This window comes from Corythoichthys intestinalis, chromosome 3, assembly GCF_030265065.1.
Source record: "Corythoichthys intestinalis isolate RoL2023-P3 chromosome 3, ASM3026506v1, whole genome shotgun sequence".
Lineage (NCBI taxonomy): Eukaryota > Metazoa > Chordata > Actinopteri > Syngnathiformes > Syngnathidae > Corythoichthys > Corythoichthys intestinalis.
In genome coordinates, this window is record NC_080397.1 from 7,216,082 (window position 1) to 7,237,700 (window position 21,619).

The window sequence follows — 21,619 nt, forward strand, 5'->3', positions numbered from 1 at the left end:
TAAAAAAGTGTTTTGGGAGATTAAAACATAACAAGACGAATGCCCATTTTCGTCTGATGAGACGACAACGAGTTGAACATAGTTTCTGCCATACTGTATGTTCCCAATGCGTGACATTTTCATATTGTACATGCGTCGTGTCACTCATGTGAGAGGTGCTGCCCCCCCATCCTTACCAGTGTTAGGATGTGCTTCAAGTAGGGTATGATTTGTTTTCTAGTCTTGGCAAGAGAGGAAATGCAGTTTTGCTTTGCACAGTAGTTGTGAATCGTAGTGAACATTTAGCGTCACGTGCGTCGTTTTAAACTTCCGGACAACTTTTTTTTTTTACATACAGATAGTTGCATCCAGGTTTGTATAATAAATTTAAAATAATATACAGTTTTCCTGCTGAGTGTTTATTATCATGACAACGTTGCCATTGTCCTTGTAGATGCTACAATATGTGCTCGTCTTTCAATGTTCATTCGAAATAGTTGGAAAGATTTATTTATTCATTTTTGGACGTTTTTGAAGTTTTAAATTTTACAGACGAAAACATTTTGAGTAGTCATCCACTAAAACTAGACGAAGACAACACATTTTGAAATGATTAAAATATGACTAAGATTCAGTGTCATGGGAATGGCGTACCACAAGCAACGTGTCACTTTTGCTCATTAATATTCATGACGTTAGCAATTATTGCTAGGCGGGCCAACCTCTCGTTTGTCCCTAATAGTAAATGCATGGAAATGGTGTATGAACGAGATGATTACTGAGCTAAACCTACTAATTCTGTCCGAAAATGATAACCGTGGTGCCAAATTCACTGGTAAAGATGTAGAAAAACATACAAGTGTTCAGTTAAAGCAATGGCTTGAGTGTCAAGGGCTGAAAAAGACGGGGAAAAAGAGCTGACCTAATCCAGAGTTAGCTTTTTTATCGACACCATTTTCTTGTGTGCATTGCCTTACGTCACTGACAATGACATTCTCCTGTTTCAACAATCTATCGTTTACCACCATATGCCCTGTCTTTCTTATATATTATATTCTCTGGTTGTTTTACGTCTTTGACCGTTCTTGCGGGCAATTTACATTGCTGTTTTTGTGTAGCGATCGCAAATGCTAGCTACTCAGTGACAACCAACGAACACTTTTAATTTTTTCATTAATAACAAATCTTAATTCTATTATTCATTTACACTTCCTCCTCACTATTTTTTTTTTTTACAACAGAAAAGGTAACAGTTGCAGTCACATATAATTTTAATTTTTTTTTAGGTCATTCATTGTCAGACAGAAGCAGCGAGGCAAAACGCTACGCTAAAAAATAAGTAAAAATATCAAAATGGCTTACCTCTTCGTCCTCTGTTGGACCATGGCCCTCAAGAAAATGTTTACTGCATACAAAATGTGAATGGCTTCACCTCACTTGCATTAAACTGGTCTTTTGGACGTCAGCGCAAGTTCATCCATTATTCACATGTTTTCCTCCGGGTTTTTGGTTCCAGGAAACATATGAAGAAAACATCCTTCATATGTCGTAATGTCTAGAGTCGTTTCTAAAAGTTCCATAGTAGCAGTGTTTGTTCGGCATGTTCTTTTTTGAAAAATTACCAGAGAAAATAAGCAGAAATAACATGGATTGTATGCGAGGGCCTGCCTATAATGACCCACTTCCGCGTTACGATGGCAATGTCACGGCCTAAAAATAGCATTCGTGCGGTACGCTATTGAGGTGCTGAGGGTGCTGCAGTACCCTCTGGTGTTGGGGAGGAAAAAAAGTGTTTTGATAGATTCTTTTTTTGTTTGTTTAGATAAATCAATAAATAAAACATAATGAAATAATAGCATATTTAACTTTGGAAATTAAATATATATAGTGAAAAAGTTTTGTTGTTGTTGTTGTTAATAACATGGTCACCACCTGACAGCTACCAGGTATAAGGCCCGATTGGAACGGAAAAGTTAACTGTTGACAGAGGACGCATTAACATGGCACAAAAACAAATTAGCGATTTTTTTCTTGACAAAAACAGCGAAAATTTTCAAAATTCAATTTGAGGTAAAAAATTAGGACTATGATTAAAGATGTCCCGATCGATCGGGTCCGATCACGTCATTTTCAAAGTATCGGAATCGGCAAAAAAATATCGGACATACCTTTTTTTAATATATATATATTTTTTAATTAAATCGTTTTCTAATTGTATTTAACGTTACAGAGAAAATGTCTTACACTCATCCAGAGTCTTTAGTTTTGGCTTAAATTAGGGCTATAATTAATTTATTTTCAATTAATCACGTTAAAATATTTAACGCAATTAACGCATGCGCTATACGACCCACTCACTCATTATCGCGTTCAATCTATAATGCCGCCGATTTACCTATATATAGAGCTAAAAGGCAGCGTAAAATGAGTTGAGTGAATTTTGTCAGCCTTTGGCGCCTTTTTTAAATTGGCTAAAGCCTTAAAATTCCTCTCTCAACAATTAGAAATATTGTTGGAAAGCAATGTGGGGAAGAAAGGTAGTAAATGATCTTTTTCTTTACACCATGTGTTAATTCCCAACGCAGAGAAGATATATCAATTGGTGCCCATATGCACAGTCATGGTTGCATTTCCCTTCATGCATTTGGGCAGAAGTTAAATGGCTACAGTATCATTTACTGAAAGTTCAACAAATACACTAGATGGCAATATTTAGTCACAATATACAAAGTCACATTAAGAATTACAAGTCTTTTATCCATGGATCCCTCTCACAGAAAGAATGTTAATAATGTAAATGCCATCTTGAGGATTTATTGTCATAATAAACAAATACAGTACTTATGTACTGTATGTTGAATGTATATATTCGTCGAGTTTTATTCATTTTTTTCTTAATGCATTGCCAAAATGTATATGATCGGGAAAAAAATATCGGGAATGATTGGAATTGAATCGGGAGCAAAAAAAAAGCAATCGGATCAGGATATATCGGGATCAGCAGATACTCAAACTAAAACGATCGGGATCGGATCGCAAAAAAACATGATCGGACCAACCCTAATTATGATTTATGATATTTGATAATAGTGGCTAGCGAGGGTTAGGTAGTGGAGAACTTCAAATAGCTTGCATTGTAGCCATATTATTGTTTGTTGTTTGTTGGCTATTCATGTGCAATTTATTTTATTGTTGTGAAAAGGGGGTGTTAAACCGAGGCTTATTGGACCTGTTAGTTTTCAAATGTGTTTCTGTGTCATTGTGCCATCTCGCTGCGGGGATTTGTATTATAATACACGTAAGCTTTTTTTCCAATACAAAAACTCTGACACACAGTGTCTGTGAAATAGAACGCTGTCTTTGTCATGGATTAGTTGTAGTACGTTAACTATTCAGCATTTGTGTATACTGCCATTGTGCATGCCTTGTATGGAGAAAAAGTGCGAGCGTGATAAATTTGGACCAAAAGGCTGCTTTTGGATGGGAAAAAAACAAAATAAGATCCTCAGTACCCCCTGCTGGGAGTGGCTTCCAGCACCCCTGCTAAGACTAATAAGTATTTTTTTTCCCATAAGACTAACCCTGGTAATACACCGGCGTGTCAACGCACCGCTGAGGCTCGCCCCCAATTACCACAGGATACATTTTACAAGCAGAGCGTCTGTGGAGCGCCTCGATATACACTACCTACCGTTCAAAAGTTTGGGGTATAAGCGACCCCAAACTTTTGAACCGTAGTGTATCATATGGGATTTTTCATTACGTACACTACGGTTCATAAGTTTGGGGTTGCTTGGACCCCAAACTTTTGAACGGTAGTGTATACTGTATGTCTTCCAGCCTTAAGATGAAAATTAAAAGGGCTGCCAAAAACAGCACTGCCTTGGACTGGAAATAGGGAATGATCACAGCCATCCTAGCCATTAATGACTGTGAATGAGTAACATTAAACACAATTTTATTGGGTTAAACACCCTTACACTTTCCCATGTAATCTCTCATGGCTTTCCACCCAACCTCAGGTCAAGCAGGCTTTCCCGTCTACAAGTACGTCCCTTACGGCCCAGTGAATGAGGTGATGCCCTACCTGAGTAGGAGAGCCCAGGAGAACCGAGGCTTCATGAAGGGTGCCCAAAAGGAGAGAGCGCTGTTATGGAAGGAGCTGAAACGTAGATTGACCTCCAGGGAGCTTCTCTATAGACCGCTATACTGAAAGCATCAAGTTTTTCTTCTCTTGCTGTCTGTATCTCATTCTTTTATTTCTCCCAATACCGCTCCCTCCTTTCCCCCATCACTTGTTGATGATTCCCATATGCTCTATCTTCCTTTACATTTATGTTCATTCTTCATTTTACCCTTCTCTGGTCTGCAAAGCACTTGTATCTATCAAGTGGGCATCTTAAGTGCTCCAACAGGACTCGTGAAATTGTCAACAAGTAGAGGTTGCCAATTTTTTTTTCCATCCACCTGTTCATCTCATGCAAGGACAAAAATCACGCACAAATAAGTGTTTTCATTTAAATGGTAATACGTGAATTGCCTTTTATTGATAAGGTGTATGTACAGTATATTTGAAATTTAGGCCTGTTCATGTGTTCTCATTACATTGCTTGCACTATTACTCTGCTTAGTATTCAGGTAGAGAGTCATCTTTTTATACATAAGCCTGCAGGTCTGTGCACTTGGTTTTATGTTGACACAAGATAACACTCACTGAATAGATCCACACAATTTAGTGAGACCCATCAATTGGTGCTGTTTTTAACTCTCCATGCATTTGTTTTTATCCGACAGTTATAGCTTTCTAAAACTGATCCTTACAGGAAACATCTAAGGACAGGGACTCCTCAAGTTACGAACGAGTTCCATTCCTACCGTGGGGATGTAACCCGAATTTCCGCTTAAGTCAGATTTCCCCATTAAAGGTAGAAAAAAAATCATCAAAATAGAAAAACTAAAATACATACATGAAAAAAATAAGATGTACTTAGTACTGTACTGCCGAGAGGGCGATGGAGAGATAAGGTTTTTTTAAATATTCAATTGCAACCGAAAGAATGGAACATGATTACTAAAGGCCTTTGCCAACGCCAGCAAAACAAAAATAAAAAAACTCGCCAACTCCTTCACCCCTCCATATCTTCAGTCAGACACACAGTTCGTTTAGGTATAGGCTAGAAAACAACACTCAACACATCAGCATTGCAACCTGATGCATAGAGGTAACCTGATTCATACATTACCGTCCTTATTTTTATGTGGCGTGAGTCTTAAATTTTTTGGATTTTGACTGTTGACAACGAAAGACGAAAACGTAAAAACACTAAACTGCTTTTGGCGACGAGCAAACAACGGTTTTGGTCTAAACGCAGTCATCGACTTCATAATCGTATTGCCGGGGCGCGGGGCCAATTAATCGGGGGCCTATCTCCGTCAAAACTGACCAAGTGGAAACCCAGACAAATAGCTTTTTACTTGGAAAATTCTTTTGAATAAATGCATAAATCCCTCAATTCTTTATAGATATGGATGTTAAACAGTCTCGATTCTTGGTTAAAAGCAAAAAAAAAAACCAGGCAGTTAGAATTTATTTTAAGTAAATATATCGAATGTGCTGCTTGTCTTTAAGTCACTGTGGCACCGCCTTACCACAACAAAGAGCTTTTTATGTTGAAATTCTTGTGAATAAATGCTTAAATCCCTGGATTCTTTATAGATATGGAAGTAAAACAGTCTGGATTCTTGGTTAAAAGCACAAAAAAAAAAAAAAAAAAAAAAACGGGCAGTATAATTTATTTTAACGTAATCATGTCGAATGTGCTGCTCGTCTTTAAGTCACTGTGGCGCCGCCTTATCACAACAAAAAGCTTTTTCCGTTGAAATCCTTGTGAATAAATGCTTAAATCCCTGAATTCTTTATAGATATGTACGTGAAACAGTCTCGATCTTTTGTTAAAAGAGCAAAAAACCGGGCAGTTAGCATTTATTTTACGTAAATATTGCGAACTATGATGCCAATGCCGTTTTTTTCCCCACATTTCAAAAATGCATGTATGGTACAAAAAATATAATAATTACTTTGAATCCTCGAACAAATCACTCATTAGACAATCCTTCCTGTTTGTATGCGGTACAGCTTTCGTACTTTTATCCTAAATCCGGCATTAAATCGCTGCATGTGTCGCTGCAACCAACTGCAAATAACTAAGCGAATTCTGGGATGGGCCCCTTGCTTGAAGGCGTTGCGCAGTGGCTGGCAGAATTGTCCTGTCAATACAGTTATGAAGTCTGTGACGCAGCATATCTTTACCGTTGTTCATCAATGTCTCCACTTTCTCCAATATTTTTATGACGTTAAGCTTCATTTCCATGGTCATTGCGTTTCTTTTTTCTCGACCTAGAAAACCCAACTTGCTTCCTTGCTTGCTTGGGCCCATAATGTAAAAAACGGAGGGCAAAAAAGCCAAACACAGACAAGCACTATGCACTCCCTAAGCAGAAACTATAGTGCTGGGGACTAAATGGCGAATGAGGCACGGGCATCATAAAGTCAAAAGAAGGTTGAAGACATCGTAACCCGTGGACTTCCTGTATACAAATGTTTCACAGTGGAAACAGTAAGATATAGTAACATTATTAATTTTAGCAGAGGATAAAAAAATGTCTGTTAGTATTAGTATATTGTGTATCTACATGTGTTGCTCCACTGTTTATGCTTTGATTGACTATGATTGTCTATAACTGTCAATGTCAGTCAACACAGTAAAATGTCATGGCAAATGAGGGTTTTAATTGCATTTAATACTAAATAAAGTTTTGGTTTAATAATGTGTCATGCTCTACTGTGAACACTCAGTATTGCAAGGGCAACACATCCCCATGATAACTCCAGTAGTGGCGGATACAGGTATTTCAAGGAGGGGAAGCTCAGTGTGTCCGCCTCTGAGTGCTTTCTAACGGAGAAGGGGCTCAGCAGCACCCGCTGCTTAGTAGGGAAAGAAACTAGAGTGACAGAAATGACTCTACAAACACAAGCAGCTACAAAAAAAAAAAACAAAAAAAAAAAAACACCAGAAATAGAAGCTCGATTTTTCGTTAGTCGTTTTTAACAAAGTGTCGCTCAGGTGATGAGGAAAGTTTCCGGTTCAACTCAGAACAACGGAATAAAAAATTGAAAAATTGTTCCCGTGGATGTTAAACAACAAGATCGCCGATTTGCTCATTTCGCTGTCAATCAAAAAGGCAAAAGAAAAAGAGGCAAGGTGGATATTTAGAATTTCTTTAAATATAAGATTTCAAAAGCTTTCAACCACAACTGAGCTTGAACCGAGGATTAATAAGTATTTGGTCAATACCAAAAGTTCATCTCAATACTTTGTTATGTACCCTTTGTTGGCAATAACAGAGGCCAAACGTTTTCTGTAACTCGTCACAAGCTTTTCACACACCGTTGCTGGTATTTTGGCTCATTCCTCCATGCAGATCTCTGCTAGAGCAGTGATGTTTTGGGGCTTTCGTTGGGCAACATGGACTTTCAACTCCCTCCACAGATTTTCTATGGGGTTGAGATCTGGAGACTGGCTAGGCCACTTCAGGACCTTGAAATGCTTCTTACGAAGCCACTCCTTTGTTGCCCTGGCTGTGTGGGATGATTGTCATGCTGAAAGACCCAGCCACGTCTCATCTTCAATGACTTTGCTGATGGAAGGAGATTTTCACTCAAAATCTCTTGATACATGGCCCCATTCATTCTTTCCTTTACACAGATCAGTCGTCCTTGTCCCTATGCAGAAAAACATCCCCAAAGCATGTTTCCACCCCCAAGCTTCACAGTGGGTATGATGCAATTCAGTATTCTTTTTCCTCCAAACACGAGAACCTGTGTTTCTACTAAAAAGTTCTTTTTTGGTTTCATCTGACCATAACACATTCTTCCAGTCCTCTTCTCGATCATCCAAATGCTCTCTAGCGAACTGCTGACGGGCCTGGACGTGTACTTTCTTCAGCTGGGGTACACGTCTGGCAGTGCATGATTTGAGTCCCTGGCGGCGCATTGTGTTACTGATAGTAGCCTTTGTTACTGTGGTCCCAGCTCTCTGTAGGTCATTCACTAGGTCCCCCCGTGTGGTTGTGGGATTTTTGCTCACCGTTCTTGGTATAATTTTGACGCCACGGGGTGAGGAGGGAGTTGAAAGTCTGTGTTGCCCAACGAAAGCCCCAAAACATCACTGCTCTAGAGGAGATCTGCATGGAGGATTGGGCCAAAATACTAGCAACAGTGTGTGAAAAGCTTGTGAAGAGTTACTGAAAACGTTTGGCCTCTGTTATTGCCAACAAAGGGTACATAACAAAGTATTGGGATGAACTTTTGGTATTGACCAAATACTTATTTTCCACCATAATTTGCAAACAAATTCTTTAAAAATCAAACAATGTGATTTTATGTTTGTTTTTCCACATTCTGTCTCTCATGGTTGAGGTTTACCCATGTTGACAATTACAGGCCTCTCTAATATTATTAAGTGGGAGAACTTGCATAATTAGTGGTTGAGTAAATACTTATTTGCCCCACTGTAGGTCTGAAATTTCAATCATAAAAGCATTTCCACTCATAGAGACATAATCTGTGGGGGAAAAAATCCAGAAATCACATTCTATGAGTTCTAAAATATTTTTTGTAATTTATTGGTGTTCATAAGTATTTGTACTCCTGAGAAAATAAGTGCTAATATTTAGTGCAGAAGCTTTTGTTTGCAATTACAGAGGTCAGGCGCTTTCTATAGTTCTTTACCAGGTTTTCACATATAGAAACAGGGATTTTGGCCTATTCCTCCACACAAAACTTTAGATCTGTCAGTTTTCCGGGCTGTTGTTAAGAAACACTAAGTTTCAGCTCCATCCAAAGATTTTTTATTGGATTGAGGTCTGAAGACTGGCTAGGCCACTCCAGAACCTTGATATGCTTTTTACACAGCCACTCCTTAGTCAGCTTGGCTGTGGGCTTCAGGTCATTGTCATGTTGGAAGATCCAGCCACGACTCATCATCAAGTCTCTGATTGAGGGAAGGAGGTTGTGTCTCAAAATCTGACGATATATTTCACCATTCATCCTCTTCATACAGTACAGTTGTCCTGTCCCCTTTTCTGAAAAGCAGCCCCAAAGCATGAGGTTTCCACCCCCATACTTCACAGTGGGGATAGTGCTCTTGGGATTCTACTCATCCTTGTTTTTTGGTCCTCACACGACAAGTAAGGTTTGCACCAAAGAGTTCTACTTTGGTCCACATGACTTTCTCCCATGATCCCTCTGCATCCTTCAGATGGTCCCTGACAAAGTTCAATCAGGCGTTCATGTAACGAGCCGGAGGTTAGTTCATCCCATGAGACACAGCAAAAGGAGACTGGACGGGGCTTCCTTTTCATTGCCACAACTTGGTTTATTTAAAAAAAAAAAAAAAAAAAAAAAACAAGAAAATGAAAACAAGCTAAAAAGTGAGTGGCTTCAGGGCTGGACTTCTTGGGGCATGGGTTCCCCCAGGACGACGTCACTGCTCTTGGCACGGCACACAACGGTGGGCACTGCAGAAAAATACTACAAAAATAAAAGCACGGCAAACAGTACTTGGGTGAAAACGGGCAGGCCGATGTGATCCCCTGGGGTTGAGCCCACTAAACGACCGTAATTGGTCAGCCAGAAACTTGACTATAAAATCTCTCTTTAAAAAATCTAGAAACAGTCAATGAAAAAAAAAGAAAATTATTTATTTATTTTTGCAGTCACTGTTTCGGGGTCAACATTTTGTCCCCACCCCCTCCAACAAATGTCAAAACTCCGCCTATGGTCGTAAACAGTGATAAAGAAGCTGATTCTGAGCAAAAGTTGAGCACAGCAGCACATATTTTGTCAATGACATGTACACACAACAGTATGCATTGGATCACTTATTTTTTGACATTTTACGGGAAACTTCCCTTGCAGAACTCCAGCCATGAATTTGGGCTATCGACTTGTCAAATATTACATTGCATGTGACACGTTGCTCAACACACATCACAGACGTCTGATGCATTAATCATCGTTCAAAAGAAACTAGTTAAGTTTTACTGTAGAGAAGCACCAAGAGCTGCCATTCTATTGGTTTAATGAAGAATTGCGTTCTTTTTGATGCAAGGCGTGCCTTTGGCCATCCAGCAAATTCTTTCTTAGAGACAGCTGCAGTTTTCTGTTATGAAGATAATTTTGAAGGCAAAAGGCCATAAGTCAGTAAACTTGGTACACACAGCGTGGGCTCAGTAAATTCTCCCTACATTAAAGCATGGCAGTCAGTAATGGAGGCAGCCAGAGCTAATTTGCTTTACATAATGAAAGCAGACTTTGTTTTGTGTAGGACATTCTTTTGGGTTCCTCAAGTTGACTGCTGCGTGGTTCCACATGATTGTGTTTGTTAAATGGTGAAACTGTGCCCTAGGTAATATGCTTTTCTTGCAACCAAGAAAATGGGTTTCAGCATGTGGTTTATATGCCCAAACTGCCATGATGTGAAATGGACTGTTCAATTAAAAAAACAAAGCAAATCTGATGGATTTCTTGGCTGCCAGTTGGATTCTCAAAGCCATTGATTAAATCACTGAGATCCTGTGTTGAGTTTTTTGCGGTATGTTCTCCTCTCATTCCGTATGGGAATTCACCACATTAATTCAGGTCATTGAAGACTCTAAAATGGCGATTGTTGTCCGTCTGAATGTGTCTTGCAACTGGCTGGCAACCAGACCACGGTACGACTGAAATATTCTCATTGGCTGCCAGTGACAGACGTCCAATCATTCACTGTCAATAGCAGCTAATGAATTAAATAAAATACCATTATCCCCCAAATGTGCAAATGGTTATTTTTACTTACAAAAAGAGGAATTGAAGAATGAAACCGTCTTCAATTGAGTGTTGCTCCTACTTAAAAGCATTTGTCCTAATGATGGCTTGTGTCTTGACAAACTAATATCATTTGTAACTCAAGGCATCTCTGCATTTAGATTTTTCATCGGCTGCAATAGATTGTAATTGTGATGTTTAACTAAAAAATGTTGATTACTTGAGTTACAGTGGTATGAAAAAGTATCTGAACCTTTGGAATTTGTCACATTTCTGCATAAAATCACCATCAAATGTGATCTGATCTTTGTCACACAGATGACAAAACAGTGTCTGCAAACTAAAACCATCCAAACATTGATAGGTTTTCATATTTTAATGAGGATAGCATGCAAACAATGACAGAGGGGGAAAAATAAGTAAGTGAACCCTCTGCCTAAGGAGACTTAAAGACCAATTGAAACCATTTTTTACCAAACAATTTAAGTTAAGTGTGTGCTCAATCACTGACGAGTGGTTTAAAGCTGCCCTGCCCACTATAAAACACACACCATCCATCCATCCATCCATCCATCCATCCATCCATCCATCCATCCATCCATCCATCCATCCATCCATCCATCCATCCATCCATCTTCCGCTTAGTCCGGGGTCGGCTCGCAGGGGCAGCAGCTTTAGCAGGGAAGCCCAGACTTCCCTCTCCCCAGCCACTTCAGCCAGCTCCTCCGGCGGGATTCCAAGGCGTTCCCAGGCCAGCCGAGTGACATAGTGTCTCCAGCGTGTCCTGGGTCGACCCCGGGGCCTCCTGCCGGTGGGACATGCCCGGAACACCTCTCCAGGGAGGCGTCCAGGAGGCATCCGAACCAGATGCCCGAGCCACCTCAACTGGCTCCTCTCAACGCGAAGGAGTAGCGGCTCGACACCAAGCCCCTCCCGGATGACCGAGCTTCTCACCCTATCTCTAAGGGAGAGCCCGGACACCCTGCGGAGGAAACTCATTTCGGCCGCTTGTATCCGGGATCTTGTTCTTTCGGTCACGACCCACAGCTCGTGACCATAGGTGAGGGTAGGAACGTAGATCGACTGGTAAATCGAGAGCTTCGCCTTTTGGCTCAGCTCCTTCTTCACCACAACGGACCGGTGCAGAGTCCGCATCACTGAAGACGCTGCACCGATCCGCCTGTCAATCTCCCGCTCCTTCCCACCCTCACTCGTGAACAAGACCCCAAGATACTTGAACTCCTCCACTTGGGGCAGGATCTCATCCCCGACCCGGAGAGGGCATGCCACCCTTTTCCGGCTGAGGACCATGGTCTCGGATTTGGAGGTGCTGATCTTCATCCCAACCACTTCACACTCAGCTGCGAACCTTCCCATTGAGAGTTGGAGGTCATGGCTTGATGAAGCCAACAGCACCACATCATCTGCAAAAAGCAGAGATGCAATGCTGAGGCCACCAAACCGGAAACCCTCAACGCTTCGGCTGCGCCTAGAAATTCTGTCCATAAAAATTATGAACAGAATCGGTGACAAAGGGCAGCCTTGGCGGAGTCCAATCCTCACTGGGAACGAATTCGACTTACTGCCGGCAATGCGGACCAGACTCTGACACCGGTCGTACAGGGACCGAACAGCCCTTACCAAGGGGCTCGGTACCCCGTACTCTCGGAGCACCCTCCACAGGATTCCCCTAGGCACACGGTCGAACGCCTTCTCCAAATCCACAAAACACATGTAGACTGGTTGGGCGAACTCCCATGCACCCTCGAGGACCCTGCTGAGGGTGTAGAGCTGGTCCACTGTTCCACGGCCGGGACGAAAACCACACTGCTCCTCCTGAATCCGAGATTCGACTTCCCGACGGACCCTCTCCAGCACCCCTGAATAGACTTTACCGGGGAGGCTGAGGAGTGTGATTCCTCTATAATTGGAACACACCCTCCGGTCCCCCTTTTTAAAAAGGGGGACCACCACCCCAGTCTGCCAATCCAGAGGCACTGTCCCCGATGTCCACGCGATGTTGTAGAGGCGTGTCAGCCATGACAGCCCTACAACATCCAGAGCCTTTAGGAACTCCGGGCGGATCTCATCCACCCCCGGGGCCTTGCCACCGAGGAGCTTACCAACCGCCTCAGTGACTTCAACCCCAGAGATCGAAGAGCCCACCTCAGAGTCCCCAGACTCTGCTTCCTCAAGGGAAAGCGTGTCGGTGGAATTGAGGAGGGCTTCGAAGTATTCTCTCCACCGACTCACGACGTCCCGAGTCGAGGTCAGCAGTACACCATATTCACTATACACAGTGTTAATAGTGCACTGCTTTCCTCTCCTCAGACGCCGGATGGTGGACCAGAATTTCCTCGAAGCCATCCGGAAGTCGTTTTCCATGGCCTCACCGAACTCCTCCCATGTCCGAGTTTTTGCCTCGGCGACCGCCGAAGCCGCAGTCCGCTTGGCCAGCCGGTACCTGTCAGCTGCCTCCGGAGTCCCACAGGCCCGATAGGCCTCCTTCTTCAGCTTGACGGCATCCCTTACCGCTGGTGTCCACCAGCGGGTTCGGGGATTGCCGCCACGACAGGCACCAACCACCTTACGGCCACAGCTCCGATCGGCCGCCTCAACAATGGAGGTGCGGAATATGGCCCACTCGGACTCAATGTCCCCCACCTCCCCCGGGACAAGGGAGAAGTTCTGCCGGAGGTGGGTGTTGAAACTCTTTCTGACAGACGTTCCCAGCAGACCCTCACAATACGTTTGGGCCTGCCAGGTCTGGCCAGCAACTTCCCCCGCCATCGGAGCCAACACACCACCAGGTGGTGATCAGTTGACAGCTCCACCCCTCTCTTCACCCGAGTGTCCAAAACATGTGGCCGCAAGTCCGATGACACGATTACAAAGTCGATCATTGAACTGCGGCCTAGGGTGTCCTGGTGCCAAGTGCACATATGGACATCCCTATGTTTGAACATGGTGTTCGTTATGGACAAACCGTGACGAGCACAGAAGTCCAATAACAGAACACCGCTCGGGTTCTGATCGGGGGGGCCGTTCCTCCCAATCACGCCCCTCCAGGTCTCACTGTCATTGCCCACGTGAGCGTTGAAGTCCCCCAGTAGAACGAGGGAGTCCCCAGAGGGGGCGCTTTCCAGCACACCCTCCAAGGACTCCAAAAAGGGTGGGTATTCTGAACTGCTGTTTGGTGCATAAGCGCAAACAACAGTCAGAACCCGTCCCCCCACCCGAAGGCGGAGGGAGGCTACCCTCTCGTCTACCGGGGTAAACCCCAGCGTACAGGCACCAAGCCGGGGGGCAATAAGAATGCCCACACCGGCTCGGCGTCTCTCACCGTGGGCAACTCCAGAGTGGAAGAGAGTCCAACCCCTCTCGAGAGGATTGGTACCAGAACCCAAGCTGTGTGTGGAGGAGAGTCCGACTATCTCTAGTCAGAACTTCTCTGCCTCACACACCAGCTCAGGCTCCTTCCCTGCCAGAGAGGTGACATTCCATGTCCCAATAGTTAGCTTCTGCAGCTGGGGGTTGGACCGCCAAGGCCCCCGCCTTTGGCTGCTGCCCAACTCTCTGCGCACCCGACCCCTTTGGCCCCTCCCACAGGTGGTGAGCCCATGGGAAGGGGAACCCCTGTTGCCTTTCCGGGCTGTGCCCGGCCGGGCCCCATGGGGACAGGCCCGGCCACCAGACGCTTGCTTTCGAGCCCGACCTCCAGGCCTGGCTCCAGAGGGGGGCCCCGGTAACCCGCGTCCGGGCAAGGGAAACCTGAGTCCATTAATATTATTCATCATAAGGGGTCTTGTGAGTCATGCTTTGTCTGGCCCCTCACCTAGGACCTGTTTGCCATGGGTGACCCTGCCAGGGGCTTAAAGCCCCAGACAACATAGCTCCTAGGATCATTGGGACATGCAAACCCCTCCACCACGATAAGGTGATGACTCACGGAGGAGTAAAACACACACCTGATAAGAATTGTCTGGATGAGAAGCATTGTCTGATTTGCATCATGGCTCAGTCAAAAGAGCTGTCTGAGGACCTGCGATCAAGGATTGTTGATTTGTGTCAAGCTGGGAAAGGATACAAAACCATCTCTAAAATTCTGGATGTTCATCAATCGTCAGTCAGAGAAGTTGTCTACAAATGGAGAGAGTTTGGCACCGTTGCTTCTCTCCCAAGAAGTGGCCGTCCACCAAAGGTGACGCCAAGAGTTCAGCGCAGCATACTTAGAGAGGTAAAAAAGAACCCTAGAGTGTCTGCTAAAGACTTACAGAAATCACTGGCACAGTCCAATATCTATGTGCACCCATAAACTTTATGTAAAACTATGGCCAACAATGGTGTTCATGGGAGGACTCCACGCAGGAAGCCACTGCTGTCTAAAAAAAACATTGTTGCTCGTTTAATATTCGCGAAAAGGCACTCGGACACTCCACAGAAGTTTTGGAAAAATATTTTTGTGGACTGATGAAACCAAAGTTGAATTGTTTGGGAGTAACACACAACGTCATGATAGTGGAGGAAAAATGGAATAGCTCACCAACATCAACACCTCATCCCCACCGTCACGCATCAATCAGTGTTCATCAATCGACAATCAGAGAAATTGTCTACAAATGGAGAGAGTTTGGCACTGTTGCTTCTCTCCTAAGGAGTGGCCGTCCACCAAAGATGACGGCAAGAGTTCAGCGCAGAATTCTCATAGAGGTAAAAAAGAACCCTAGAGTGTCTGCTAAAGACTTACTTACTGGTACAGTCCAATATCACTGTGCACACATAAACTATATGTAAAACTATGGCCAAGAATGGTGTTCATGGAAGAACTCCACGGAGGGAGCCACTGTGGACTCATGAAACTATGTCATGTGTGGAGGAAAAATAGAAAAGGTCACTAACATCCACCAACAGCCTCCCCTCTGCCTGGGCTGCCGGCTGTGGGAGTGAAAGGAAGGGGGGGGGGGGGGTCGCGGCTCAGTTCTTTCGTCGCCCCGTGGCGGTTCCTTGGCGTTCCCCTGCCTCCGCCTTCCCCGCTCTTCTCTAACTGGATATCTGCCCTGTGCTTCATCGCGGGTCGCTGACTGGGCACTGGTGTATCGGCTGGGTGTTGTCCTGCACCGGCGGGGGACCCTGCCCTGGGCTTGGTGGGCCGCTGGGGGTCCCGTGGCGTGCCGTGCCGGTTGGGGGCTGCGGCTGTGGCTCATGGACCGGGTGGGTGGGCGGATTGTGGGCGTGGGGTTGGTGGTGCGTCCCCTCTTGCCATCCCTGAAGGCCGGTTGATGGGTGCGCGGGTGGCCCGGGGGACCACCCTGGATCCCGGGGGTGGGGGGACGATGGCTCCTTTGCTGGGCTGCGGGAGGAGGGATGGGCTGCGCTTGACCCCCGGCCCCCGCCCGCCCTCCCTTGCTCCCCGGACTGGCTAAGTGGGGGCCGTGGCCCTGGGTTGGCGCCCACGTGGTGAGCTCCGCGTGGCTGTCGCGTGCCTGGTGGGGCTCACGTGCGGCTGGATGTGATAGGGCACGCTCAGGTGGGGGATCCTGGTGCCGGGATTGGCGATGGGGCGGCGTAGGGTTGGATGCCAACGGGCTTACACTCACAAGGGATTCACACGATTACTGGGTTCTAGTTCACAAAGCTGATTTGTGTATACTCTATCCCTTTCAATCATTTAGCTTATAGACTCCCCTACCCCCGTCCCCCTCTTTCCCTGGTCAACAGGCCCCTCACATGGTGTCAACCGGAAATACATCTAGCTGACGATAGCACCAACATATTTGTAAATGGTCTAGATGCTCAATGTATTTCTTGTTGTAGTTTGTGTTTTTCTTTCTTCTCTTGTGTTTCTTTTCTTGCCTGGTACACCAGACTCACCGCTGTTCCAGCTATTGAATCTGGCCACCATTCACGCGGATACAATTTCCAGGGCGGAGCAAGCCACAGCAAACAGACAGCGGAGTGGACCAATCAGCGACGGGCAGACGTAACGTTAGTAAAATGACGAGAGAAGGACGAGGGACTTGCGCGCGGAAGTAAACATACAAAGAGAGCGGAGTTTATTCAACATGGCTAGCGCGAGACAGACTGTTGTCAATGACTCGTGTCGATGTGTTTATGGTAATTTAAAACGGATTTTACCGTGGATTGGAACATATTCTCAGCTCTCCCGTTCACCATCTGTGTTGGAGACTACTTTCGACGCGCAAGAGTGACGTTGCTCGTTAAGAACCCGTCACGCAAATAAACAAATCTGATTTGTCGATTGATTTTGTACCTGCTCGAAAGGCTATTAATGGGATGGTTCCCAGACTATTTCTCTCAGTGTTTGAAAAATACAGGGAGAATAGTCTGGCAGAGCCAGGCAATTTCTTTTCTTCTGTTCCCCCATAACCCCTTCCTGTTCGCTGCTTTGTCATAATGAACGAGGTATGTTGAGTGATCACAATGGGAGTATGTCAGACTCTCAATTAACAAAATACAAGTTCTGGAGTGGCCATTTCAAAGTTCAGACTTGAACCCCATCGAGATGCAGTAGCATGACCTAATGACAGCGATTCATGCCAGACATCACAGGCATCTGACTGAACTAGCAGTTTTGTCGAAAAGAATGGGCCAAGATTAGTCCTGATCGATGTTCCAGACTGCATCTGGTTAAAGTTATTGCCAAAGTAGGGGCCACAAAATATTATGTGATGGTACACTTACTTATTTTTCCCCTTCTGTCATTGTTTGCATACTATCCTCAATAAAATATGAAAACCGCGCAAATGGTGACGAAAATAATTACGGAGATTCGTGACCAAGAGAGGCTTGCTCGCGGGAACCAAGCTAGGGCTGATGAAGACTGAACCACCTGAGCGGGTTGCGGCAGAGGTGGGCTTCCGTGTCTCCCTCGGCTATTTCTCCTTAAACAAATCAGACAGTCACCCTAATCAATGATCAAACAATTGATTGACAGCTTTACCCAAGTGTTACGTCGACTCAATGACTTTTAGGAAGAAAATTCATGTGAAAAAAAACAAACAAAAAAAACAAAACAAAAAGAAAAAAAATACTGTACATGTACCACAATGTGAAATGCCTACTCTATCTTGTAATGATGTGAGTCCTTGGTCAAATGGGGACGGGACTTGATAAGCTTAGGCTTCTCCCGTTAGCCCTTGTCTGTTCTTCGGTTTTCTTTGGGTTAATCAAATCACAATGCTATCTTGTAACTGTCAATGATACCGACGATGATGATAATAAATTCCAAAACCTATAAATGTTTGGGTGGTTTTAGTTAAAGCAGACAGTTTTTTCATCTGTGTGATTTTGACAAAGATCAGATCACATTTGATGGTGATTTTATGCAGAAATGTGAGAAATTCCAAACGGTTCATATACTTTTTCATACCACTGTATCTGTCTGTCTGTCTGTCTGTCCATCCAATGTCGGTAAAATATGTTATTTCAACAACAACCATTATTGAAATATGTGAGATGACATGACTGCATCTATACCAAAGGAATCCCCCATGTGTCACTGCAATCTGATGTGAGCCAGCGAGTAAACAAATGCGTCCTATGAGTAAACAGATGGGCCTGATGATGACTAATCTCACCGGCCTGAGATGAGGGGTGCAATCTGAAGCAGTGGAAGTGCAAAAGAAGGATGGAATGCAAAGTGCGCACTATATATTACAGAGTCTCCACCGCATCAAAGTCATTCAAATCACTGACTCACTGATTCTTTTCCAGACATCATTAGAGAAAAGTTTGTTTCAACACAAACACTTTTTATAGAGAGTGAAGCTCTCACGGGGCATTACTGTATAATACTGCGTTGAAGTCATGGGCAACAACTAACCTTGACATTTTAGTCAGCATTAATTAAAAGGAATTTAGCAGGACAAATTCAAGATTTTTGTTACATGATATGTTTGCTTTAACAAAGTTTAAGGCTTAATTGGTAATGAGTCACTGCCAATGACGGCGAGACGTACAATACGGCGAGACAGCAATTCACTGCGCTTAGTTTTAAAGGAATGTCTGTGCTGTCAATTCAAGCAAAAGACAGCTTTGTTAGTTAATATAATCCTGTTAACTGAATTTTTACCACAGCATTAAACAAATCTAAATTATAACTGACACTTTAAACCTTCAAATTAAATGAGAGTTGTTTATTTTCTTTCAGAATACTGTAGTTTTTGCCACCCAGACTTACGTGTGCTGTAATCAGGGCCAGCCCTGTCTAATTAGGTGCCCTAGGCCAGTGTTTTTCAACCGGTGAGAGAGATCGTCAGGTGCGACGCGAAAGTTTTTGGTCGTGAACTGTGCAGATGAGCAAGGTATTTCTCATGTCGCATTCAATAACTGCTCGGATTCCTAGCCATCAGCGACCTTGCTGTCCGCAACAATGTGGACGCCAGCACGTCAACTGCACATCATTTGGTTAGACTCGTCATGTGTCGATATACTCAAAAGTGTTCTTTCTATTTTATCCATATTTGATGACCGTCACCCCCCCCCGTGTTTTATTCCAGCACATTGTTGAGGACAGCAAGGTGGCTAATGTCTAGAGATCCGGGCAGTCCTTGAACGCGACACGAGCAGCTATCGAACAGCGGCATGGTACCAAGAATGTTTAAACGTCATCTGCAAACGAAACACCCGTAGCTTCAAAATAAGTCGATGGACTATTTTGTTCGCCTTCGTGAAAACACAGAGAAACAGGCCACTTTTTGGAGAAAAACTGCAAAGGTAAATGGCAAACCCCTCAAAGCCAGATCCTTTGTAGCTGAACATTTTGCTAAATCCAAAAAGTACCACCCTGTGACAGAGACATTAATACTATCTGCCTGCAAAGCCATTGTCTGCGAGTGATGAGGTTAAAGCAGAGGTGGGCAAACCGGTCCTCGAGGGCCGCAGTGGGTCCTGGTCTTTGTTCCAACTGACCCAGCACAGATAGTTTAACCAATGCTGTTTCAGCAGAAATGCGAAGCACCTGACAGCAATCGACTGATTGCACTTGTAAAACAGCAGATTGGTGAAAAGGTGTCCTCTTAATGGGTTGCAACCAAAACCCGCACCCACTGCGGCCCTTTGTGGAATAGTTTGCCCACCCCTGGGTTAAAGACATTCCTCAAGCCACCCTGTCTGATAATTCTGAGCTTTTTCAAGCCTGCTATGTTAAATAAATAAAAACAGAGAAAGACTGAGAGCTGTTGAAGAATAAGGATATCGTCTTTGTGTTCATCTAACCAGGCTCAAGTTTCACACTGAGTAAGTATACATACTGAGAAATTATTTTATAATTAAATATACTGTACTGAAAATAATTTTGGAATATTTTTGGTTTGTGGTGTGCCGCGAAAAGGTTTAAAAACACTGCCCTAGGCCAGGGGTGTCCAAACCAGTCCTAAAGGGCCGCTGTGGGTCCTGATTTTTGTTCCTACCAATCGAGCACAGACAGTTTAATCCTTTACACTCCGCACTGTACAATGGGGGACGCCAGCGCTCCCTGGATTTCTGCATCAGCATTATCGCATCGTAACTAAATGAGTCCGAGGTGACTGAAAAAAATCCAGAAGAAGCTTTTTATCCTCTCGCTGCTGGAATAATCAAATTCTACACAATTATATTGGAAATATGGCATCACAACGACAAGGTAGGGGTAGAAGAATGTGTGGAACACCAGGAGAAGACCTTCCAGTCCGTAGGAGGTGAGTACAAGCAGTAAATTATGCCAAGTCTGATGAGGAGTCTCCAGGAAAGGAGGACATGGATTCAAAGAGGAAGGAAGAGGAGATGATAAACCGGGGCCGGATGTGTGAGGGGCCCGGGGTGGGAACAGCCCACCCAGACGTGAGTCGTGCCCACCCAATCAAAATTCGGGAATATCTATTGTAGTATCGCACTGGATGTAGAGAACGCATGGAGAGTTGGTCTCACCTACTTTTTTATTGCAGGATTAACGGTTACTGTTGGCCGCAACCACGCCAAACAAGCAATCACCAAAACAAGCTGTTTTTCCAACCTCGTTTGTTATCCGCGTGCTTCCTCTCGCTCCTCCAGACACACATTCTCGCAGTCGGCATTAATAACGTCACCAGTCACAACAAAACGTCGACATATTGAAATGGGGGCAAAACACGAGTCACAAGCAGTTGCTCTGTCGTGCATTGTCGTACAAACGTGTTGAACTTTTGTCTTATATGCGGGTTTTTTTTCTGTCGGAATGACTAAATGTTACCGTGTTGCGGGTTGTAACACAAAGAAGAGTACGGAGCCGCATTTGAAGTTCTTCATTCTTCCTCGTGGGAAGAAAAGGACAAGCAAATGGCTGAAAGCAATCAATCGAGAAGCAGTAAAAGAAGACGGTTCCGTGGACCATTCTCGCCAGTGGGAACCTAAATCCAGGCAAAATTACTTTTGCAGCCGACATTTTATTACTGGTGAGTAAACTTTAATCGATTTTTTTCCCCCCAAGTATGTAGCTGCTAGGATTCAATAGACTAGGCACTGGTTATTATTACCATAACCGACAACTCACAAAGCGTTATTTTTCTTTTGCCGTGAACTGCTCTGATCGGTCAATCGGTATATTATTGGCCTGGTGGGAATTGGTTATTTTGCCGTGATGTGTTCACGGCAAAATAACGCTTGGAGGCGAATTACCGGTTACCGCAGAAATAATCACTCCGTATACACTACCAGTTTTCTTAGCTCCACACAGTACATATTCCACGTAATTGATAAAGGTCAACTTACTTGGTGACGTTATGAGGTAGTTGT

General features: G+C 44.2%; 1 protein-coding gene across 1 annotated transcript in view; it reads left to right on the forward strand.

The window, feature by feature from the left end:
• The window catches only part of prodhb (proline dehydrogenase (oxidase) 1b), a 41,701-nt gene extending 35,921 nt beyond the window's left edge, over window positions 1-5,780 (forward strand). Inside the window, exon 14 of the mRNA XM_057831733.1 lies at window positions 4,002-5,780. Coding sequence (XP_057687716.1) covers window positions 4,002-4,192 — 191 coding nt within the window. The 3' untranslated portion in view covers window positions 4,193-5,780. The remainder of the gene's footprint in view (window positions 1-4,001) is intronic.
• The last annotated feature ends 15,839 nt before the right edge of the window (window positions 5,781-21,619 follow it).